The sequence below is a fragment of the Anomalospiza imberbis genome, unplaced genomic scaffold, assembly GCF_031753505.1.
Source record: "Anomalospiza imberbis isolate Cuckoo-Finch-1a 21T00152 unplaced genomic scaffold, ASM3175350v1 scaffold_44, whole genome shotgun sequence".
In the NCBI taxonomy this organism is placed as follows: Eukaryota; Metazoa; Chordata; class Aves; order Passeriformes; family Viduidae; genus Anomalospiza; species Anomalospiza imberbis.
In genome coordinates, this window is record NW_027100049.1 from 376042 (window position 1) to 399001 (window position 22960).

At 53.6% G+C, this 22960-nt stretch overlaps 1 protein-coding gene across 4 annotated transcripts in view; it reads right to left on the bottom strand.

The window, feature by feature from the left end:
• Positions 1-1963: 1963 nt before the first annotated feature.
• LOC137466802 (zinc finger protein 271-like) overlaps positions 1964-22960 on the bottom strand; it is a 678770-nt gene continuing 657773 nt past the window's right edge. The window contains exons 5-6 of one of the 4 annotated variants that reach the window (XM_068178458.1): positions 7992-8011; positions 1964-3007 (exon numbers count right to left, since the gene is read on the bottom strand). In XM_068178458.1, the coding sequence (XP_068034559.1) occupies positions 2193-3007; positions 7992-8011 (835 nt within the window). In that variant the 3' untranslated portion in view covers positions 1964-2192. The remainder of the gene's footprint in view (positions 3008-7991; positions 8012-22960) is intronic. The other 3 variants (XM_068178460.1, XM_068178461.1, XM_068178459.1) reach the window with 3 other exon arrangements.

A 22960-nucleotide genomic window follows, 5' to 3' on the forward strand; every position in this document is an offset into this window, starting at 1 on the left:
TCCCTCTGGCAGCTTTCCAAGTCTCCCCCTGCCTTCTCCAGGTGCCTGCCATGGTGAGGTACATCCACCAGTGGCTCATGGCCAGTCAGTTTGCTGGGCACAGGCTGAACAGGGCCCTGCTGGATCTCACCAAAGGACAGCCTGCTTATGTAGTAATGTGTCTTGGTTTTGGACAAATTTGGGAGAAAACCTTCAGAAGGAGCCCCCAGAAAGCAAACCCCCCACCGCCCCTCCCCCACCTGGCTCAGGAAGAATTTCCTCAGAGAGTAGTGGAAACAACCTGTTTATTGAGCAGGCAAAGCACTCCCCAGCACAAAAAATGAACAACACCAGATGACAAAAAGTCTTTCTACACTCTGAAGAGGTGTCAAATTCAGAAAGTCTCTGCTGGGAGTGGTTGCCCTGTTATCGGTCTCTGGCGCTGGGGATGACTGCTGCAGGTCACAAAATGCTGGCTTTCAGTGTGTCTTGGTGTTTCCCAAGTCCTAGTCCTGAGCAGGTTCAAATGGTATTCAGGAAAGGGAAAGAAAAAAAACAGTCCAGGGAAAAAATTGGATTGCCTAGCTAAACTAACTAATAAGCAAAAGCAAGGGCAAAAGCAAAAAGCAGGAACAAGAGCAAAGCAAAAGCAAGCAAGCCAGCAAGCAAGCAAGAAAGCCAGCAAGCCCTAGCCTCTCCTAGACACAGACTTTGGGGAGAGGTGAGCTGGCTGATAACAAGACAAAACAAACCTTCACTTTTTGGAGCCAGTCCTGAAGGCACAGAACATAACATCAAGCATAAACAGAACACACAATTGGGGATACAAGCACCATAACGTCACCCTAGGACATTCCACCCCTTATCTCCGAACCGTCAACATAACAACCAAACGTCATGTAAAAACTTCATCAAGTAAAAACTTCCATCTTTCACTTACTCAGACACATTTCCTTCCATCTCACTTGCTGAAACTTGCTGACCACACGGCTCTTTACAATCCCCAGAAACCCCTGGGAGGTCTCCATGGAGCCCCTGTCTCTGCCTGTGACATTCCGGCTCTTGAACAGCCTGGAGACTCTTGGAAAGTCCCCATGGAACCCCTCTGAGTGCCTGTGACAAATCTGATCCTTAGCAGGCAACCATCACCAGGACTCCCTTTTGCTGTGGTCAGTTTCCATGGCAACCATCACCAGGACTCCCTGTTGCTGTGGTCAGTTTCCATGGCAACCATCACCAGCCCCTGTTGCTATGGTCAGTTTCCATGGCAACCATCACCAGCCCCTGTTGCTGTGGTCAGTTTCCATGGCAACCATCACCAGTCCCTGTTGCTATGGTCAGTCCCTGGGCAGCTCCATGGAGACCCCATGCCTGGGGTGGTTGCTGTGGACACCAGCTCGTGCCTGGAGCCAGAGCCCGTTGCCATGGCAACCATTGGCAGTCCCCTCCCCAGGGCCATGGGATCCCAGAACCACAGAACTGGCTGAGCTGGGAGGGGCCCATCAGGATCCTCGAGTCCAGCTGCTGGCCCTGCACAGGACACCCCAACAATGCCAGCCTGGGCCTGGCAGCGGTGTCCAAACGCTGCTGGAGCTCAGAGAGCCCTGGAGCTGTGACCCTTCCCTGGGGAGCCTGGGCAGTGCCCCAGCAGTCTCTGGGCAAAAACCTTTTCCTGAGATCCAACCTCAGCCTGCCCCCACTCAGCTGCTGCCCTCCTGCCTCCAATGGAAAGCACAAAAGGCAAAGATCCCGGGCTGGGAGGAGAACAATTTACTGGGAACAGCAACGAGACAAGGAACAAACAGGACCAGAAATAATACTGATAACAGAAGGGATAAGAAAAATTATTTACAGGGAAAACTACATCACAAATGACTGGCTCTTCCTGGCCATGTATTTCCTTTAGCCTGGAAAGGACACCCTTCTCCTCAGGGACACAAAGAGAGAGAGAGAGTCCCTTTCCTGTCCTGCCCCTGGCAATGACCTGTGGTGGGAGTGAATGTGATGACAGGGCCATGGCCAGACCCTCATGTTCTTTGATCCCACACCATGTCATTGGCAGGGGCAGGAAAAGGGAAAGATCTCTTCCCAGCATGGATCACAGGGAACATGGATCACCAGAGCTCTTCCCCAACATGGGTTCTCCCATGGGGGATGGAGCTGGAGCAGTGCACGAAGCTCTTCCTGCAGCTAGGGCATTTGCAGGGCTTCCCTTACTGGTGCCTCCGTTGGTGTCTGGTCAAGTGAGAGCTCCTGGAGAAGTTCTTCCCACACTGGGGACACGTGTAGGGCCTCTCCCTGGTGTGGATGTGCTGGTGCCTGATGAGATGGGAGTTTTGCTTGAAGCCCTTCCTGCAGTGGGGGCAGCGGAAGGGCCTCTCCCCAGTGTGAATCTGCTGGTGCTTGAGAAGAATGGATCTGGTCTGAAAGCTCTTCTGACAGTTGGGACATTCGTAGGGCCTCTCCCCAGTGTGGATCATTTGGTGGATGATCAGTTGGGACTTCTGGCTGAAGCCCTTCCCACATTCCCCACACTTGTATGGCCTTTCTCCAGTGTGGATCGTCTGGTGGCTGATCAAGTGGGACTTTCGGCTGAAGCTCTTCCCACATTCCCCACACTCGTAGGGCCTTTCCCCAGTGTGGATGTGTTGGTGGATGACAAGGGCAGAGCTGCAGCTGAAGCCCTTCCCACATTCCCCACATTTGTATGGCCTTTCCCCGGTGTGGATCCTCTGGTGGCGGATCAAGTGGGACCTTAGGCTGAAACTCTTCCCACATTGCCCACACTCGTAGGGCCTCTCCCCAGTGTGGATGCGTTGATGGATGATGAGCTTGGATCTGTAGCTGAAGCCCTTCCCACACTCCCCACACTCATAGGGCCATTCCCCGGTGTGGATCATCTGGTGGCAGATCAGGCTGTTGCTCTTCCTGAAGCTCTTCCCACACTGCAAGCACTTGTAGGGCTTCTCCCCATCCTGAAGCTTATCATGGACCACCAGCTCCAAGATCTGGCTGAAGCTCTGTCCACCTTCCTGGCACAGGGTGGGTCTTTCCTCCTCAGAGCACCCTGGGCTGGGTTTGCAGCCCCTCCTCCTGTGGGATCTCCAGGGCTTTTCCTCCCCGTTGGATTCCTGCGTCATGGAGCTGCTCAAAACGGCCTCTGCCAGGAGGTTCTGCCGTGGGGATTTGTCCTTCCTGGTCTCCATCCTCAGCTCCTTGTCTGGGGGAGGAAGGACAAGGAGAGGATGGGATTTGCCTCCGTGCCATAGGGAAGGGGAAGGAGATCCCCGCAGTGCGTCCCCGGCAGGATGGCGTTGGCAGAGAGGTTGTCCTGTAGTCGGGGGCTGTGCTGTGCTGGGAGATGGAGCAGGAGAGAGGGGGAAAGGGGCAGTGACTTCCTCCTCAGCTGCCTGGGTTTCCAGGGGCTCCTTCCCCTTCCTCGTAGCCTTCTCCTCCATTTCGCAATGGTTTGGAGAAGGAAAATTCTGTTTTGGGAGGAAAACAAGGGATGAGCACAATGAGTTTTGTACTGGTTTGAAGGCAAACCAGGAGGAGAGTGTAAGCCAGAATTACAATTTAATAAAAAAAAATCAATATCAAGGCAATGATACAGAAACACTGGCTTAATCTGACAGAGTCAGGATTTAACCTGACACCCCGTTGGTCAGGGTGGTGGTAGCCGTCTGATGAAATGAAGGCTCCAGCCCTGTTGGAGTGATGATCGTGATTCTGTCAAAGCAGTGATCCAGCAGAAGGGATCACCTGATGGGTCTTGCTCTGAAGGTCCAGTGGTGGTTATGGGGCTATTGTCCTCTGGGAATCCAGTAGGCAAGGTGGTCCTGGTGTTGCAAGGGTGAGATTATATCCAGGTAGGAATGCTTGGTTCCTCCCCCTGGGCGGAGCATCCCACAATGGGATGATGTAATTTTATCAGTCCTGCAGTGGCACTCAATGGCCCATTAACAGAAGATAGCCCCTGGAGGGCGTTATCAGGGCTGAGCCATGGAAGAGATAAAGAACACTGCCCCACCTGTTTATCACAGTTTATGAAGATGGTGACTGAAAACATACTTTGGGTTACATCTTACATTGCACCCTGAAACAGTGAGGCAATCCCTGCTCGGGGTGGGGGGTGAACACCGCCCCCCTTTCCCAAACTGGCTCAGGTGTAAAACCCCCACCCTGGGAAGGCCACGCACACAGGGGACAATGTCACACTTGCCCCACCTCAGGGGAGGTCTCTGTCCCTGTCACTCCCTTGCTCTCCCCCCTTTTCTCTTTCTTCCATCTCTCCCTCTACCTCACATTTACTGTTCAATAAAATCCACTTGGGATTTGGTCTCGTTAGCACCTTAATTGGGGCAGAGGCATCTCTCTAACAATTTTATTAACCAGATTGAGACATTATTTTGGCACAGTGAGTTCAGGGCACTGATGTCTGACCCCAAGTGCCTTTGACAACAGCATGGTTCCCTCCTCTCAGGAGGTTCTGGCTCTTTCTGGAGGATCTCTTGGAAACTTCAATGCAGCTTCTTCAGTGTGACTTTTGGGAGAACTTATGAGGAAAATGGCTGTTGTGGGTGGCCAGTGTAAAGAAAATATTTTGTTGTCCTTCCTAGAAAAGTTTGTTAAAATCACTGGAGGAAAGGGACCAAATGATACCAGCGAGACTGACAAGGATCATTCACCACAAGGTGAGAAACACAAGGCAACTAAAGTCCTACCAGAAGCCCAGCTCAAGTGTCTAAATTCCCAAATAACTCCCGAATTCATAGGCTTGGAGACTTTGCCAAATGTGAGAATCATTATTTTCTTTGTCCCTGTCTCCTTTGTGACAGTTGCACATAGATTTGCCTTCCTTTTAAAAATCTGTATTGGGACAAATTTTCACTTTTCTTTTATCAGAACCTGCCAGCAGCTGAGCTGGAGCTGTGCAGGAAGCGATGAAACTTGGAATTGCCACAGAATTGCTTCTATTGTCAGTTTATTCATGTTTGGGATTTGTTTGCGTTTCCATCACAAGTGACTTGTGGGAAAATCAAATATCCGTCAAGTATTTTATGCAGAGTTAAGTTTGATTTTTTATATCTGTTTAGAAACTCAAAAAACTCTTTTTTTTGTCCGGTCCCCAGAGGATGCTCGAGGGGTCTCTGTGCCTCTCGCCCTCGGTGATGCTTGGGAGGGGCTTGGGGGGGTTGTCCCTGTCCCTGTCACCCCAGGCCATTCCCCAGGGTCTGTCCCTGTCACCCAAAGCCATTCCCCAGGGGGTATCCCAGTCCCTGTCACCCCAGGCCATTCCCCAGGGGGTTGTCCCTGTCCCTGTCACCCCAGGCCATTCCCCAGGGTCTGTCCCTGTCACCCCAGGTCATTCTCCAGGGAGTTGTCCCTGTCCCTGTCACCCCAGGCCATTCTCCAGGGGGTCTCCATTGTTCTCAACCCAGGGAATGCCTGGGGGGTCTCCCTCCCTCTCACCCTGTGGCAGGGGGTGCTCGGGGCAGTCTCTGTCCCTCTCAGTCCAGGGGATGCTTGGGGTCTCTGTCCCTTCACCCTGGGGGATGCTCAGGGGGTCTCCATCCCTCTGGCCTCAGGGAATGCTTGTGCAGGGCTGGGGACCAGGGGCTCTGTGTCCCTCTCAGCGCTGAGGGTGCTCGGGGCTGGGCGGTCTCCGACCTTCTCATATCTGATATCCCTCCTCTGCCTGCCGGTACCGGGTGATCGCCACGTGGCACCCCCAAGGTCCCTGCAGGGCCATTTCCGGCTCAGCTTTGGGGTCCTGCAAGACCCAAACATCCCCTGCCCTGCCAAACAACCCTGCCGGAGACCCCGCGATGGATTTGGGGCGAGCTCCCCCTCCCCGCTCCCCTGCGGTTCTGCTGGGGGCGATGCTGGCGGAGCCGCAGGAGCCGCGGCCCGAGCAGGGGAACCGCGTGGAGTTGGGGCTGGGGCTGCTCCTCCTCCCGCTCCTCCGCTGTCCCTCCTCCCGCTCCTCTTCCTCCTGGTCCTTCTTTTCCTCCCGCTCCTCTTTTTCCCTTTCCTTTTCCTCCTCCTCTCTCCCTCTTCTCCCTCCCGCTCCTCCTCCGCTCCCAGCCCGGCCCGGGCGGTGCCGACACCCAAAAGCAGCCGCGCTCTGCCCTGGGGGGGTTCCAAAGCGGCCCCGCCCCGCCCGGCACTGGGAGCGCTACTGGGAGCACTGGGAACGATGGTGAGAGCACCGGGAAGGAGCTGGGAGCGCTCTCCCTCCCAGTACCGTCTTACTGGGAGCACTGGGAACGATGGTGAGAGCACCGGGAAGGAGCTGGGAGCGCTCTCCCTCCCAGTACCGCTCTTACTGGGAGCACTGGGAACGATGGCGAGAGCACCGGGAAGGAGCTGGGAGCGCTCTCCCTCCCAGTACCGCCTCACTGGGAGCACTGGGAACGATGGTGAGAGCACCGGGAAGGAGCTGGGAGCGCTCTCCCTCCCGGTACCGCCTCACTGGGAGCACTGGGAGGGAACTGGGAGCAAACAGCGCCCGGACGCGGCTGCAGCCGGCGGGGGCGGGGCCAGGCCAAGGGGCGGGGCTATGCAAATACGGCGGGAGCAGCGCGGGGTTTGCTCGGTCACGTGAGGGCCGGGGGGGCTGGAGCGATGGCGGCGGCGTCGGTGAGAGGGGACAGGGAATGGGAATGGGGACAGGGAATGGGAATGGGGACAGGGACCGGGAATGGGGACAGGGACTGGGAATGGGGACAGGGAATGGGAATGGGGACAGGGACTGGGAATGGGGACAGGGACCGGGAATGGGGACAGGGAATGGGAATGGGGACAGGGAATGGGAATGGGGACAGGGACCGGGAATGGGGACAGGGAATGGGAATGGGGACAGGGCATGGTAATGGGGACAGGGACGGGGAATGGGGACAGGGACCGGGAATGGGGACAGGGAATGGGAATGGGGACAGGGAATGGGAATGGGGACAGGGACCGGGAATGGGGACAGGGAATGGGAATGGGGACAGGGACCGGGAATGGGGACAGGGACCGGGAATGGGGACAGGGAATGGGAATGGGGACAGGGAATGGGAATGGGGACAGGGACCGGGACCGGGAATGGGGACAGGGAATGGGAATGGGGACAGGGCATGGTAATGGGGACAGGGACGGGGAATGGGGACGGGGACTGGGAATGGGACCAGGAATCGGGACAGAGACCAGGAATAGGACTGGGAATGGGAGCAGGGAATGGGAGCGGGGACAGGGAATGGGGACAGGGACTGGGAATGGGGACAGGGAATGGGAATGAGCAAAGGGAATGGGACAGGGACTGGGAATGGGGACACAAAGTGGGGACAGGGACTGGGAATCAGACCGGGAATGGGGACAGGGAATGGGGAGAGGGACTGGGAATGGGACTGAGAATGGGGACCGCAATCAGGACTGGGGACAGGGACTGGGAATGGGACCGGGAAGGGGGGCAGAGCCCAGGAATAGGACTGGGAATGGGACCAGGAATGGGGACAGGGACAGGGGGTCCTTGACCAGCTTCCCCAGAACCTCCACCAGGGTCTCCCAGTGCAGCCAGAGCCACTCAGCCTGGTGTCCCCAAAGCCCTGAGCAACCCCCAGGGCCCTCCCAGGAACCCTCCGGTCCCTCAAACCCAGCATCCCCCACATTCCCTGCAAGACCCCCATGTCCCCATCCTTGTCTTAGCTCAACGTCTTTATTTTTACCTGCTTTTGAGGGTTTTGAAAGGGCAAAGAGAAATGAAAAAAAAATCCAGGCCAAGGGGAGCCAGGAGGATGTGGAGCCCCCAGCCAGGTGTCTTCCCAACACGGATCAGCGGCACCACGGATCACCGGGGCTCTGCCCACCGGGGCTCACTGGGGATCACCCAGCACGGATCCTCCCGTGGGGGATGGAGCTGGAGCAGCGCACGGAGCTCTTCCCACACTGGGGGCACTCGCAGCGCTGCCCTTGGTGGTGCCTCTGTTGGTGTTGGGTCAAGGCTGGGCTGTGTGAGGAGCTCTTCCCACACCTGGAACACTCATAGGGCCTGGGACATCACCAGGAGCGGGGCTGGGATGTGCTCTGGTGCCTGGGACATCACCAGGAGTGGGGCTGGGATGTGCTCTGGTGCCTGGGACATCACCTAGAGCAGGGCTGGGATGTGCTCTGGTGCCTGGGACATCACCAGGAGCAGGGCTGGGATGTGCTCTGGTGCCTGGGACATCACCAGGAGCGGGGCTGGGATGTGCTCTGGTGCCTGGGACATCACCAGGAGCGAGGCTGGGATGTGCTCTGGTGCCTGGGACATCACCAGGAGCGGGGCTGGGATGTGCTCTGGTGCCTGGGACATCACCAGGAGCAGGGCTGGGACGTGCTCTGGTGCCTGGGACATCACCAGGAGCAGGGCTGGGATGTGCTCTGGTGCCTGGGACATCGCCAGGAGCGGGGCTGGGATGTGCTCTGGTGCCTGGGACATCACCAGGAGCGGGGCTGGGATGTGCTCTGGTGCCTGGGACATCGCCAGGAGCGGGGCTGGGATGTGCTCTGGTGCCTGGGACATCACCAGGAGCGGGGCTGGGATGTGCTCTGGTGCCTGGGACATCACCAGGAGTGGGGCTGGGATGTGCTCTGGTGCCTGGGACATCACCAGGAGCGGGGCTGGGATGTGCTCTGGTGCCTGGGACACCACCAGGAGCGGGGCTGGCTGTGATGCTCTCCGGTGCCTGGGACATGACAAGGGGCGGTGCTGGCCGGGGTCTGTTTGGTGCCTGTGAAGTGCCAAGGGCAGTGTCACAGCGGGGCAGCTCTCAGTGTCCCCAGCAGGTCACAGTGTCCAGTGCAGCCCGTGCCAGCGGTCACTGCGCACACGGGGCAGGCTGGGCTGGACGGGGGTCGGGGCAGAAACGCCGCCCCCGGGACTGGGCTCTCCCCCTGCCTCTGGGGCCCAGCCCCTGCTGGGAGCGCCTTGGGCAGGGCACGGGGCTGCTGCTGGGCCAGGGGGACAGGCCTTGCCCCCTGCCAGCTGCCCGGGCCCCTCTGATGCCTGTCCCACGTCCCTGTGGCTCCTGTCCCCACCACTCCCCACCACCTTCACTCCCTCCATCAAAGCCCCACTCAACCTCTGCATGGTGACCTCTGGAAAGAAAGAAAGAATGAAGGAAAGGAAGTGTTGTCTCTTCACCCTGGCTGGATGCCAGGCACCCACCAAAGCTGCTCTCTCACTCCCCTCCAGAGATGGCCAGGAGAGAGAAAACAGAAGGAAGGCTTCATGGGTTGAGTTAAGGACTGGGGCAGATCACTCAGCAAATGCCATCAGGGGCAAAACATTTTCGAAATTAGAGATATTAGTGGAATTTATTGCTATCCAGATCAGGGCAGGACAGTGAGAAGTACAATAAAGCTTTAAAAACACTTTCTGCCCATCCCTCCCTCCTTCCCAGCTCTACCTCCTCCCCCAGTGGGTGCAGGGAGACAGGGAATGGGGGTTCTGGTCAGGTCATCACCTCTTGTTTCTCCTGCTGCTCGGGGAGAGGAGTCGTTCCCCTGCTGTGCTGGGGTCCCTCCCCGAGACACTTCTCCATGAACTTCTCCAAGGTGAGTTCATCTCAGGGACAGCAGTTCTTCACAAACTGCTGCAGCGTGGCTCGCTCCTCCATGGGCTCACAGGTCCTAGCAGGACCCTGCTCCAGCGTGGGCTCCTCTCTCCAGGGGTTTGCAGGTCCCTGCCAGGTCCCTGCTCCAGCACAGGTTTCTCGTGGGGTCACAGCTCCGCTCAGGCACCCCCCTGCTCCGGCACGGGCTCCTCCAGGCGCTGCAGGTGCATCTCTGCTCTCCGTGCCCTCCATGGGCTGCAGGGGCCCAGCTGCCTCACCAGGAACTGCACCAGGGAATCTCAGGGCAATCAGCTCCAGCACCTGGAGCAGCTCCTGCCCCTTCTGCCCTGCCCTGGGGTGTGCAGAGCTGTTCCTCTCACATGTTCTCACCCTGCTCTTCCCTGCTCACAGTTACATCTACACGATCACCAGTTTTTGTTTTCTTAAATCTCTTATCCCAAAGGCGTTACCACCATTTCTAACTGGCCCAGCCTTGGCTGGTGGCCGGTCCATCCTGGAGTGGGCTGGAATTGACTCTGTGGGACATGGAGGAGCAGCTGCTCTCACAGAAGGTGCTCCTAGAGCCCCTCCCTTACCAAAACCTGGCCATGCAAACCTCGTATAAGTATGGTAGGGTTTTTATTACCATTATTATTTCAATGATCTCTATTTTTGCTATTAATGGTACAGTTGTTATTACTAGTATTTTTAGTCTTTTTGACTCTATATTAATAGTGGCTGTAGTAGAAACAGGTTCTTCATTGCAAGTAGATGTTATAGTTTTGTCAGCCTCTTGCCCTGCCCTGTTCTGTGTCATTGCTGCGTGTGAAGCCGCTGCTGCCAGGGCTCCCCATTTCCCTGGTTTGGGAAATTCCATGGCATTGCTCACCTGTCAGAAAGAGAGGGCTCATTCCATTCAAATGGATTGCCCGAGCTCTTGTAGTCCCAGTGTTGGAAGCTTGTTTTCTAACATTGTTGACTTTCTCAGCTTCTGTTAACATTTGTGATTTTATAACAAAATGTTCTCGGATGTGATTTTCCAAGATTCTCTAATCAGCTTTCAGTTTGCTCTTGGATTTCTTAATGGTGTGTCCGAACCGAAGGCAGCATTTTGGGTGGGAAGGCTTCAGTCGGAGCTGGGATTGCCTCAGCAGCAGCTGGTTTTGCACATGTCAGCAGAGCTAACAGAGATTCCGGGAGCTGAATATTCTGCCTCGTTCGGAAGCCGCAGTGCCCGGCTCGGGGGAGCTGCGCTGGGAGCTGCAGGTTGTGCCGGGGCCGGGCAATGGCCGGAGCCCCCGGCAAGGGCCGGCGATGGACACCGACCCTTTGCTGGGCAGGGGCTCGGGGCCCTGCGGCGCCGGGCGGTCGGTGCCCGGTCACGGCGGGACTGCGGGAGCCGGGAGCAGCGAGAGAGCCCGGGCGGAACATCAGCACCGGGGCGGGCACGGCCTGGGAGGGGGCACAGCCCGGGGGTCCCGCGGAGCCTCCCTGCTCCAGAGCCGCAGCTGCGACAGCGGGGCCGCTGCCGGGATCTTTGGGGCAGGGAGAGCCGCAGGCGGGCGTTCCAAGTGCCTCCTTCGGGGCAGGATTTTGTCCCGGTGCGGGCGAATTCCCGCGGGCTGGGGCCGCTGCCGAGCGCCGCCGCCTTTCCCGGGAGCCCCCGGGCAGAGCTCTCTGCTCGGGGCTGTGAAAAACACGCTCACTCTCCTGTGAAAATTTAAACATTTTAATACAGGACGATAGGAGACAAGGACCATAGAGCAAAGGTTGTTACGGCCGGGTGCATCTTGGCACTGAACCAGGAGCACACTTATCTCTGGAGATGCCCATTAAATACCTTTTCCATTCCACCAGCCTGTTGCATATTCATAGACCCTTATGCATAGTAAACTTTTTTCCCAGACTAGTTTACATATTCCAAGAACTGTTTAGAGTGGCTCCCCCTCCTCGGTTCCACCCTTTTAGAGCATGTGTATTCCTTGGTTGTGGTTTTAGTCCTTTTTTATCATCATCTTCAGTTTTGGCCCCGGCCCTCACTGCCTTCAGACGGTGAGTGCTGATCGTTGGCAGATCTGTACAGGTGTCCTCATCCTGTGTTCATTGCCATCCAAGCAGGCACTTTAACACAAGCATACTTGTTAGAAACATTCCCGGTACGAAAAGTGATTTCAGCATTTAATGTAATAAAAAAAGAAAGGCCTAAAGCATGGAGGCCCGCGGGCTGAGCAGGAGCGTTCCCCTCAAGGATGCTGCAGCGCCGGCGCTGGGTCTTCTGAGCAGCGACGTCCCCGACGTTCCAGGTGGAGCAGCACAGGTTCCGTGGGTCAGAAGCCCCCTTTTTATCCTGTTTTTTGTCCCTTTGGATCGGTTTATTTTTGGATCCCTCATTTGCATGAAGGTTTAAGGCGCTCGATTGGCCCGTGGCAGTTCAGTCCAGGCTGGCTCCTTTCCCTTGGGGGGCTGCACTTCACTTAGGTGTAATACGGTACGTGGAGTACCGTATTTCTTCTAACTACCCTTCAAACCCCTTTTACCATAACCAAACCAACAGTACACGCTCAACAGCGATCAACTATTTTACAATAGTTTCTGACCTATTTTAACAATTCCCCCTCTAACGATTTGATCAGTCTTCTAGCCTGCATCAACCTTTTAAAGTCCAATTTCTAATTTTCTCAGTTTCTCATACTGTTCAAGCATATCTCTGGCATTCTGATCACTCTGTTCTTTTATTAGCGTTACTTTTTTGCCATTTTTCCCTTCTACGTTACCTTGCAGCATGATGCTGCCTTGGCCAATGCTGGGTACTATCAGGACTAGACATGGAATTGCACATGGTAGAAATATTACACTTACTAGTGCACGCACTACAAAGAAGACCAATTTCTTCACCATTTACCGTTCCAGGTGAACAAGTTGTCCCACCAATCGGGGTCTCCAAAAAGGGGGTCCATTTTTGCATTCCAGCATAGGTTAGTTTCCTAATATTTTGAGTAATGTTTTTAATTACATGACTGTGGTCATCGATCTCTAGGCAGCATTTTGAAATGTTAAATTTCCCACAGATCCCTCCTTCCTCTGCGAGGAGGTAGTCCACTGCCAATCGAATTTGGTAAATTACTGATCATGTTTGTGGTTGCTGCTGGCTCAAGAGATCAATGGTCAGAGTTGTTTGATTGGACATTATTTCAAGTACTGCTTGTAAACGGATGATTCGATTGAGCATGTATACTGGGCTTCTGTACCCCCAGGATCCACCTTGGGCCCAGGCAGCCGGCCCATAAGTATCGATAATCTTTTGTGGGGTCCAACTTTCATTGTTCCAATTTTGGGTTCCGCCAAATAAACTCCTTTTCTTTCTGGCCAGATCATCATATACTGGGACTCCCAAGTTTGATTTCACATCCTTAAGCAGTAAGAAAAAGGATGGTTTTACTGCTCCAATTGTGCAACTCCTGGTCCACCCTCCCGGTAACTTCACATATGCCATGTTACCACAGATCAAAAAAAACCTTTTAGGTGCATCCCAGAAATTAGAATCTTGATTTGTTGTATGTTTCCAATATTTGGATAGGGTTTCTATTGCCCAGAATGGGTTAATATAATCTCCTAAGCATTCAAACAGTTTTTCACTATATACACATCTACTTTCAGTTTTTTCTATTGACCAATATGAATGGGGGGTTTCTGGCATCCACCTGGTGTGTGTGTGTCATTTGCTGCTAGATATCTATCACATGGTGTTTCTCCTGCTTCTATAGTATGCATTTTCCCTTTCCTTGATAAACACTCTTCCCCTATTATTGTGGATTTGAGCTTCCACTCTCCTTCCCTTCTTTTGGGTACCACCATACTTTTTTTCATGTAATCCATTTTAAAATGTCTAGGGGACCCAAACTGATACCATCCCATGGACAAATTTTAAGTGTGTCCCCTTGCACACCCAACAATCAGTCAAATTAAATTCTTTTGTAATCTTTTCCACCATATCGATAAAAAGATTCTTACCATTTATTTGTCCCTCCCTATCCCTTTGTCCTTTCAATTGCACTTCTTTCTCCTTGAATGTATCCTCTAAGTTGGTTTTACTTTCTTGTTCAAAACATACCCATCTTTCTTTCATGGGGCACTCTCCTGCGATCCTCTCACTTGGGTTTGCAATAGTTTTAGCCAGCCAATATATTTCATTATCCTCTTTACAGTTTGTTAACTGGGAGTGGTCGATACATTTGGGATTCATGTTGGTGTGCACTCTGATGAATGCACTTACTGTATCTCCTCTACACAAGGGATAGTAACACTTCTCACAAGTGTTTCCTCCACTTCCTCCGAAGTGGATGAGTAGCAGCATTGCTACCAGTGGGAGTCTGGTACGGGCTGGCCTCCTCACCTCTCGATCCACAGGGCTTTTCTCGGTGCCCTGAGAGTCTTTCCCAGAGGTAGTTCCTGATCCAGTCTTGCCTCCCACTTCTGGTTTTCCCTCCTTCTGGAGACATTCTGCCATGACCCTTATCTTACCAACTCCCTTCCCTCAATTTGGTCCCAATGAGGGTTGCAAGGGGAGTGCTCTATGGAGCAGTACTGGAAACTGAGATGTTATTCTGATTGTCAATTCTTAGCTAAACAAAACTTAAATTTATCCTATAACTATAACAAACATTAGCAAACTTTAAGGATATACAGATAACAATGTAGAGGTTTCCTGTGGGGGGGTTGTGTTCAGGGTTGCACTTCTTTTGGTGCTTTCCTCAGGACCAGTTTCAAGTCTTTATCGTCTCTGCTGGCTATAGTCCATTCGCTTGCCTCAGCTGGGGGTTGTACTGGACCCTTCACTCGACTTGCATGAGTCCAGCCCCGCTCCTTTGTTCTCACTGTGGTGTTTGCTGCAAGCAGTGCCTGGAAGGGGCCTTCAAAGCGAGCAGTTAGTGGAGGGTTTTTCCATGATTTCATCAACACCCAGTCTCCTGGGTTAGTACCATGTATTTTACAGTCCAGTGGGGAAGTTTGGGGAAGGTAGCCCTTTTTCCTTAGTTCTTCCAGGGTTGTTGTTACTGTTTCTATATATTTTTGCATGGTCATCCCCCCCTCTTGATGTTCCCCAGTACTGTATGGGGTAAGCAAGAAAGGCAGCCCAAACAACATTTCACAAGGAGAGACCCCTAGATCTGTTCTGGGTCTCGTTCTTATTCATCATAGGGCTAGTGGTAAACATTTGACCCAATTCCATTGGGTTTCTAAGACCAATTTTGTTAAAATATTCTTTAAGGTTTGATTTCCCCTCTCGACCCTCCCAGAACTCTGAGGGTGCCAAGGGGTTTGTAACTCCCACTTCATTCCCAGGGCCCCGAGGAGTTGTTGCAGAACACTGGATGTAGAGTGGGGGCCACGGTCTGAATCAATAAAATTTACGAGCCCGTATCTCGGAATAATTTCTTCTAAGAGAACTTTTGTCACAGTTTGGGCTGTCTCCCTTCTCGTGGGGAATGCCTCAAACCAGTGGGTTAGATGGTGAATCTCCTCTGGGGAGAAGAGGATGTTCCTAATAGGATGCAGCTCTTCCCAGGTGTGTGTATTGGGACCCAGGAACTGATCTGTTTGCTGTGCGGTGCCAGTTGGATCTTCTGTTAAACCAACTAGCTCTTTCTTATATATTCTTGCTTCAGAAGCTGTCAGGGGTACATTTATAACACCTATTCCTCCTACCCCACACCTAGTGGAACTTCCCTCAGGGGAAGCAGCCTGTCAGGATTTACCTCTGGCCTTACACCACTTTTTGATCTGGTATTACAGTAAGGGCCAGCATCTGAAGGCTTATTTGACTGGCTCACTAATTCTTTGTTATCACGTTGGGAGGGCTCAGTTGTTAGGTTGGAGGATATATCCAGAGGTTTTTTCTCAGGGAACGGTGTTGTATTCTGACTTACAGGTGAAGCAAGTTGTATGTTAGTGGGGGTAGGAGGCAACGGGGAAAAAGCACCAAGGGGTGGATATATATGGGGGAGTGGGGTTGTTGGAGGGGGTAAAAATGGCATGGAGATTCCCTGAGGAGATAGAGAAGGGGCAGGGATCATTGGAGGGGGTAAAGGTAGGTTTTGAGAAGCAGGAGGCTGGGTGTTAAGTGGGGGATGGCTTCATAGTGTGAAAAAAGCCAATCACTTGGGTTTTTTTTAGTTTTAAAAGTTTATTAGTAATAAAATAGTTATAAAAATAGCAATAAAATTAGAGTAATAAAAATTTGGACAATGAGGATTAGGACAATTACAAGACAATAAAAAGTAAAGAATTATGGATGTCCGGATGTTTTTGGGCATTAAGCTGCCAAAAACATGCCTTGTGAACAAAGGAATTACCCTTAACAGCAACAGCCTGTTGCATATTCATATATCTCATACATGATGCATAAATTCCTTGCAAATTAAGAATTTTTCTGGTTGTTGTCAACTTCTTCCCCTTAATCCTAGTGGTTCCATAAAGACAGAAGGAAGGTGGAAGAATGTTTGTCTTTTCTGATAGGGAGGCAGTAACTCTTTATGTGTCTTGTCGATGTTACTTCTGTGCGAAGAGTTTCTTGATTATCTTATCCCTTTTCTTGAGCTAGTAAAAATATCTGACATTGCAGTTTCTATTTTAACATTGTGTTATAACCTAGAACTATATTTAACACACTACTTAAGAGAATTAATAGAGCATAACTTTCTATCACTGCACATATAATATTTGTTTTAATATTTGTGAAAAAAGCTAATCATAAAATATGCATTTTTCACACCTTGCACTCATTGCCCTTTTGTCACACACACACACACACACACACACACACACACACACACACACACAGACAGTTCTCGGTTCATTTCTGGTTTGATTGCCTGGATTCTGTTTGGTTTTGTTGTTGCTTTGTTTCCTTGGTGTGCCTGAAGTGTCCAGTCAGGAGCAGAGTGACTCTTGCCAAGGAACTTTGTGGTGCTGTCGCTTAATATTAAATCTGGTTTTTGCTGATCCCTTGCTGGGGATTTTTTCAGCGCTCTCAAGCCCTCGTTGGGAACAGGGTGAAGGAGCCCTGGGCCAGGCTCTGGCCCTGGGGGACACGGGGACGCTGCCGGGGGGTCCCTGTCCCCCTGTCCCACCCCTCACAGCCCCAGCCCCCATCCCCATGTCAGGCTCTGGGGTCGATCTCGTGGAACATCCTCTGGGGGAGGCTGCGGCGCCGGGGGCGGGGGGACCCGGGGGGACAGGGGACCCTGCTGTGCACGAGCAGCGTTGGACTTCTCTGGAGGAACTGGGGGGGGGGGGGGGCTGGGGTGGAGTGACCTCCCCAGTGACCTCACACAGCCCCTGTGATGTCACAAAGCTGCCCTGTAATGTCACACAGCCCACTCTGAGATGTAACAGGCCACCTGTGATTTCATACAGGTGTCCTGTGAGGTCCCAGCCTGCTCTGAGATGTCACAGTCAGCTCTGTGATGTCACAACCCACTCTGTATTGTCTCAGCCTTCCCTGTGACATCACACAGCTGCTCTGTGATGTCACAGAGCCCTTCTCTATGATGGCAGCGTCTTCTCTGTGGCCTCACAGCCCGTTCTGTGATGTCACACTGCCAGCCTGTAATGTCACAGCTGACTTTGTGACATCACAACCTCCTCTGTGATGTCACAGCCTGCTCTGTGATGTCACTGCCTGCTCTGTGATGGCAGAACTCACTCAACATGTCACACAGCACCTCTGTGGGCTCACAGACCCACCCTGTGATGTCACAACACCTTCAGTGATGGAACACAGCCACCCTATAATGTCACAGCACACTCTTTGACCTCACAGCTTGCTCTGCTCTGTGATGTCATACAGGCATGCTCTGATATCACAGCCTGCTCTGTGAGGTCACATAATAAACCAGTGATGTCACAGCCTACTATATGATGTCACAACCTGGTCTGTGATGTCACACAATCACACAATCACAGAATTGCTGGGTTGGAAGAGACCTTTAAGATCATCAAGTCCAGCCCATGCCCTAACACCACCTCAGCTAAACCATGGCACTGAGTGCCACATCCAGTCTTTTTTTAAACACATCCCATGATGGTGACTCCACCACCTGCCTGGACAGACAGTTCCAGTAATTTATCACCCTTTCCATAAAAAACTTTTTTCCTAATATAAAACCTAAATTTCCCTTGGTGCAGCTTAAGACACTGTCCTCTGGTCCTGTCAGCTGCTGTGAGGAGAGAGACCGACCCCCACCTGACTGCAACCACCTTTCAGGGAGTGTAGAGAGTGATAAGGTCACCCCTGAGTCTTCTCCAAGCAAAACAACCCCAGCTCCCTCAGTCGTTCCTCACAGGACTTGTGTTCCAGAACCCTCACCAGCCTTGTTGCCCTTCTATGGACATGCTCCAGTCCCTCCATGTCCTTCCTAAATTGGGGAGCCCAGAACTGGACACAGCACTCGAGGTACGGTGCCAGTACAGGGGAAGAATGCCAAGTACACCACTGCCAAGTACAGGGGAAGAATGACCTCCCTGCTCCTGCTGGCCACACCATTCCTGATCCAGGCCAGGAGCCATTGGCCTTCTTGGCCACCTGGGCACACTGCTGGCTCATGTCCAGCCTGCTGTCGACCAGTGCCCCAGGTCCCTTTCTGCCTGGGCACTGTCCAGCCACACCGTCCCCAGCCTAGAGCAGTGCAGGGGGTTATTGAGGCCAAAATGCAGGACTTGGCACATGGATTTATTAAATTTAAACTTATTGAACTCTGACATCTATCCAGCTGTTCCAGGTGTCCCTGCAGAGCCCTCCTACCTTCCAACAGATGGACACACGCTCCCAGCTCAGTGTCATCTGCAGATTTACTAATGAAAGCCTCAATCCCCTCATCCATGTGGTCAATAAAAATATTGAACAGAGCTGGCCCAGCAAAGAGCCCTGAGGGACAGCACTGGTGACTGTCCCCAGCTGGATGCAGCACCGCTCACCACCACTCTCTGGGCCGGCCATCCAGCCAGTTCTGAACCCAGCACAGAGTGCTCCTGTCCCAGCCGTGGGCTGCAGCTTTTCCAGGAGTGTGCTGTGGGAGACAGTGTCAAAGGCCTTGCTGGAGTCCAAATAGACACATCCACAGCCTGTCCTGCATCCACCAGGAGGGTCACCTGGTCATAGAAGGAGGCCAGCTTGGTCAAACACAACCTAGCCCTCCTAAACCCCTGCTGGCTGGGTCTGACACCCTGGCCATCCTGGAAGTGCTGTGTGATGACACTCAGTGTAAACTGTTCCATGACCTTACTGGGTACTGAGGTCAGGCTGACTGGCCTGGAATTACCAGGATCCTCCTTGCCACCCTTGCGGTGAATGGGCGTCACATTGGGCAGCTTCCAGTCATCTGGAACCTCACCAGTGAGCCAGGACTGCTGGTAAATGATGGAGAGCAGCTTGGCAAGCTCATCTGCCAGTTCCCTATCACCCTGGGGTGGATCCCATCTGGTCCCATGGATTTATGAACATCCAAGCAGCTCAGCAGTTCTCTGATGGCCTCCTCTTGGATAACAGTGGTCCACTCTGCTCCCTGACACCATCAACCAGCCCAGGAGGACAGTTTTCCTGAAGGCAAATCGTCTTCTCACTAAAAACTGAGGAAAAGAAGGCATTAAGCACCTCTGCCTTCTCCTGATCTGCAGTTATTAAATTCCCTTCCATATCTAATAAAGAACAAAGGTTGGTCTTACCCTTCCTTTAACCACTGATATATTTATAAAAACATTTTTATTAGCCTTAACTGAAGCTGCCATTTTATGTTCGAACTGAGCTTTGGCCTCCCTAATTTCTTCCCTTCATGCCCTAGCAAGCCCCTTAAATACTTCCTGAGAGACCTGACCCTCCTTCCAAAGATGATACATCCTCTTTTTATTCCTAAGTTCCTTCAAAACCTCCTTGCCCATCCAGGCTAGATGTTTGCCTTGTCAGCTCGTCTTTTGGCACAGAGGGAGAGTCTGTTCCTGTGCCCTTGAGATCTCTGTTTTGAAGCTTCCCACCTTTCCTGAACTCCTTTGTTTTCAAGGGCTGCTTCCCAAGGAACTCTCTGAATAAGTCTCCTAAGTAGACCAAAGTTAGCCCTCCACAACTCCAATGTAAGAGTTTATTGGTGTTCTTCCTCATTTCACCAAATATTGAGAATTCTATAATTTCATGATCACTGTGCCCCAAGTGACCTCCAACCACCACATCTCCCACCAGCCCATCTCTATTTACAAACAACAGATCTAACATAGTCCCTCCCCTGGTGGGCTCAACCACCAGCTGCAACTAAAAATTGTCCTCCACAAACTCTAAAAATTTCCTGGGCGGCCTTTATTGAGCCCACCTCAGCTGAGCTGCTGATTTCACCCCTAACTCAGGCTTACCACCCACGAGCCTGCTTCCAGACAAAACAGCTACATCTCCCTCCCCCTTCAGACCCAGTTTAAAGCCCTCTCAACAAGTTCTGCCAGTTCATGAGCTAAAATTCTTCTGCCCTTCACAGAAAGATGGAGCCCGTCTGGTCCAAGCAGGCCAGGTGCTGTAAAAGTTGCCCCATGATTAAAGAATCCCAAATTTTGATGATGACACCAACCCTTGAGCCACTTGTTGATAATGTGAGCTTTCCTATTGCTTTCACCGTTTTTCTCCGACTCCAAAGGGACTGAGGAAAAGACTGTCTGTGCCCCTGTCCTATTAACCACCTGACCCAATGCCCTAAAGTCCCTTTGAATTGCCCTGACACTCCTCTTTTCAGTCTCATCACTGCCAGCCTGGGGTATCAGCAGTGGGCAATAATCAGAGGCTGGATCAGCCCAGGCAGTGTGTCAGTGATATCCCGTACCCGGGCCCCAGGGAGGCAGCAGACCTCTCTGTGGGGTGGCTCTGGTCGACATATGGGGCCCTCTGTTCCCCTCAGGAGGGAGTCACCCACCACGATTACCCTTCTTTCCTTTTTGATGTTAGAGGTGCTGATCTGTCTCACAGATGAATCATAACTGGGAGGCTCACTGGGCAGATAATTTTCTTCTAAACCATCTGGCTGACTCTCCAGATCCAGGGGATCATACCGAATCTGAAGGGGCACCTGGCTTGGGAGAGGGGGTTGGCAGGGATTTTTATTATTACCTCCTCGAGTAGGTACCCACTCCCACTCCCCTTCATCAGCCAGGTGTCCTTCTGTAGCCTGACAGTGGGAGGTGTGGGAGACAGCGGGAACCAAGGAGAGCATTGCTGCCCTGCCAGACCTCATGGAACCAAGGATCCATTGTGACACAGCAGGGCCCTGGGGCACCACGGTGCCATTGTGACACTGCAGGGCCCAAGGATCCAAGGGACTTTGTGACACCAGAGGGACATTGTGACACTGGGAGGCCTCATGGAATCATGGACACCATTGGGACACTCTGGGGCCTCATGGAACCGTGGTGACACCAAGTTGTCTGGGGGTGTTGATCTGCTGGAAGGCAGGAGGGCTCTGCACAGGGCCCTGGATGGGCTGGATCCAGGGGCCAAATCCAACAAGGTGAGGTTTAACAAGTCCAAGTGCCAGGTCCTGCACCTTGGCCACAACAACCCCTGCAGCGCTACAGGCTGGGGACAGAGTGGCTGGACAGCAGCCAGGCAGAAAGGGACCTGCAGGGACTGATGGACAGCAGGCTGGACATGAGCCAGCAGTGTGCCCAGGTGGCCAAGAAGGCCAATGGCTCCTGGCCTGGATCAGGAATGGTGTGGCCAGCAGGAGCAGGGCAGTGATTCTTCTCCTGTGCTGGGCACTGGTTGGGCAGCACCTCGAGTGATGTGCCCAGTTCTGGGTCCCCCAATTTAGGAAGGACATGGAGGGGCTGGAGCGTGTCCAGAGAAGGGCAACAAGGCTGGTGAGGGGTCAGGAGCACAAGTCCTGTGAGGAGCGGCTGAGGGAGCTGGGGTTGTTTATCCTGGAGAAGAGGAGGCTCAGGGGACACAAGGCTGTGTCAGGGCACAGTTTGGACTTGATGATCTCCATGGTCTTTTCCAGCCTTGCTGATTCTGTGATTCTGTGAATCCACCCTTGGAGCAGTTGCAGGAGGAGCCCTGGGCCTCCTCTTCAGAAGCTCCAGCAGCCCAGGTCCCTCAGCTCCTCCTCACAGCCCCAAAGCCCATCCTGTCAGTCCTGCAGAGCCTCTGCAGCCCCTCCTCACTGCCCAGAACAGGCAGCACCACAGCCAGACACAGCAGCCCAGATGTGCCCCCCTGGCCTGGGCTGCCTCTGGCAAGGGAGCAGCACGAGGCACTGCAGGAGCCTGCAGACAATTCCTGCAGCATTTGTGGGATGATCCTGCTCCCCAAGGGACGTTCCCATGGTGCCAAGTCAGGAACTGGAATGGGGAGTGTGGCCAGAGAGGAAAAGGCAAACAGGGATGGGCTGTTTGCAGGGGAGGGAAGAGGGGTGGGCAATGGGAAGAAATTTGTAGCAGGAAGAGTAAAGAAAGCAAAGGTGAAGGCAAGGAAATGCTCAGGGCAGTTTGGGGGTGGCTGCCAGGCAGCCCTGGCTCTGAGCAACAGCGTCTGCAGTGGGACAGGAAACTCCCAGCTGATGGGAACAAACTTTCTGGCTGGCTGCAGAGGCCAGGACAAAGCTGAGTGGTTTCCCTGGTGTTCCCCAGCCCTTCCTGGCCCCAGGGGCTGCTGGCATTTGTGCTCCCTCAGGTTCATGTCCCCACAGCAGCAGCATGGGGGTGCTCCCGCCTGCTGTGTACAGTGCAAACAGGGGCTCCTGAGCCAGCGCTGCCGTGGCTGTGCCTGCAAGGATGCGGCACCTGTGTGAGCTGGGGGAGAGGCCAGGGCTGCAGAGGGGGGATGTTGTTGGCAGCTCCATCAGGACGCTCTGGGACGCTGCCCTGGGCTGTCCAGCGCACTGGGGATGGATCAGCCCCTGCTCTGCTGCTCCTTCCCGTCTCCCCCAGGGCCCTTGCAGAGCACCAGCCATGCTGTTTGCCCCCAGCCTGCCCACGGCCAGCCTGGGGCTGCTCACGGGGGTTTTCTGTGCTGAGCATTGGCCTGGCCGTGTTCTTGAGAGAGCCTGGGCAAGGAGCCTGGAGCCCCCAGGCCCTGGCCTGAGGCGTCAGCGCTGCCCCAGCAGTGCCCATGGGCTGTCCCTGCTGCAGCCCCGGCACTGCCACCCCCAGGACTGTGCCCGGCCCCGAGAGCACTCAGGCCCTGCAGCAACACCAGGGCCACCAGGGCAGTGGGGCAGGGCCACGGGAGCAGCACTGGCAACACCAAGTGCTGCTGCTGCTGGGCACAGCTGCTGTGCCAGCACTGATCTGCCCCCAGCTCTGCACACAGACATTGCTGCTGCAGCTCCAGAGAAGGCAACAAAAGGGCAGCTCTGCAGAAAACTCTGCTGGGA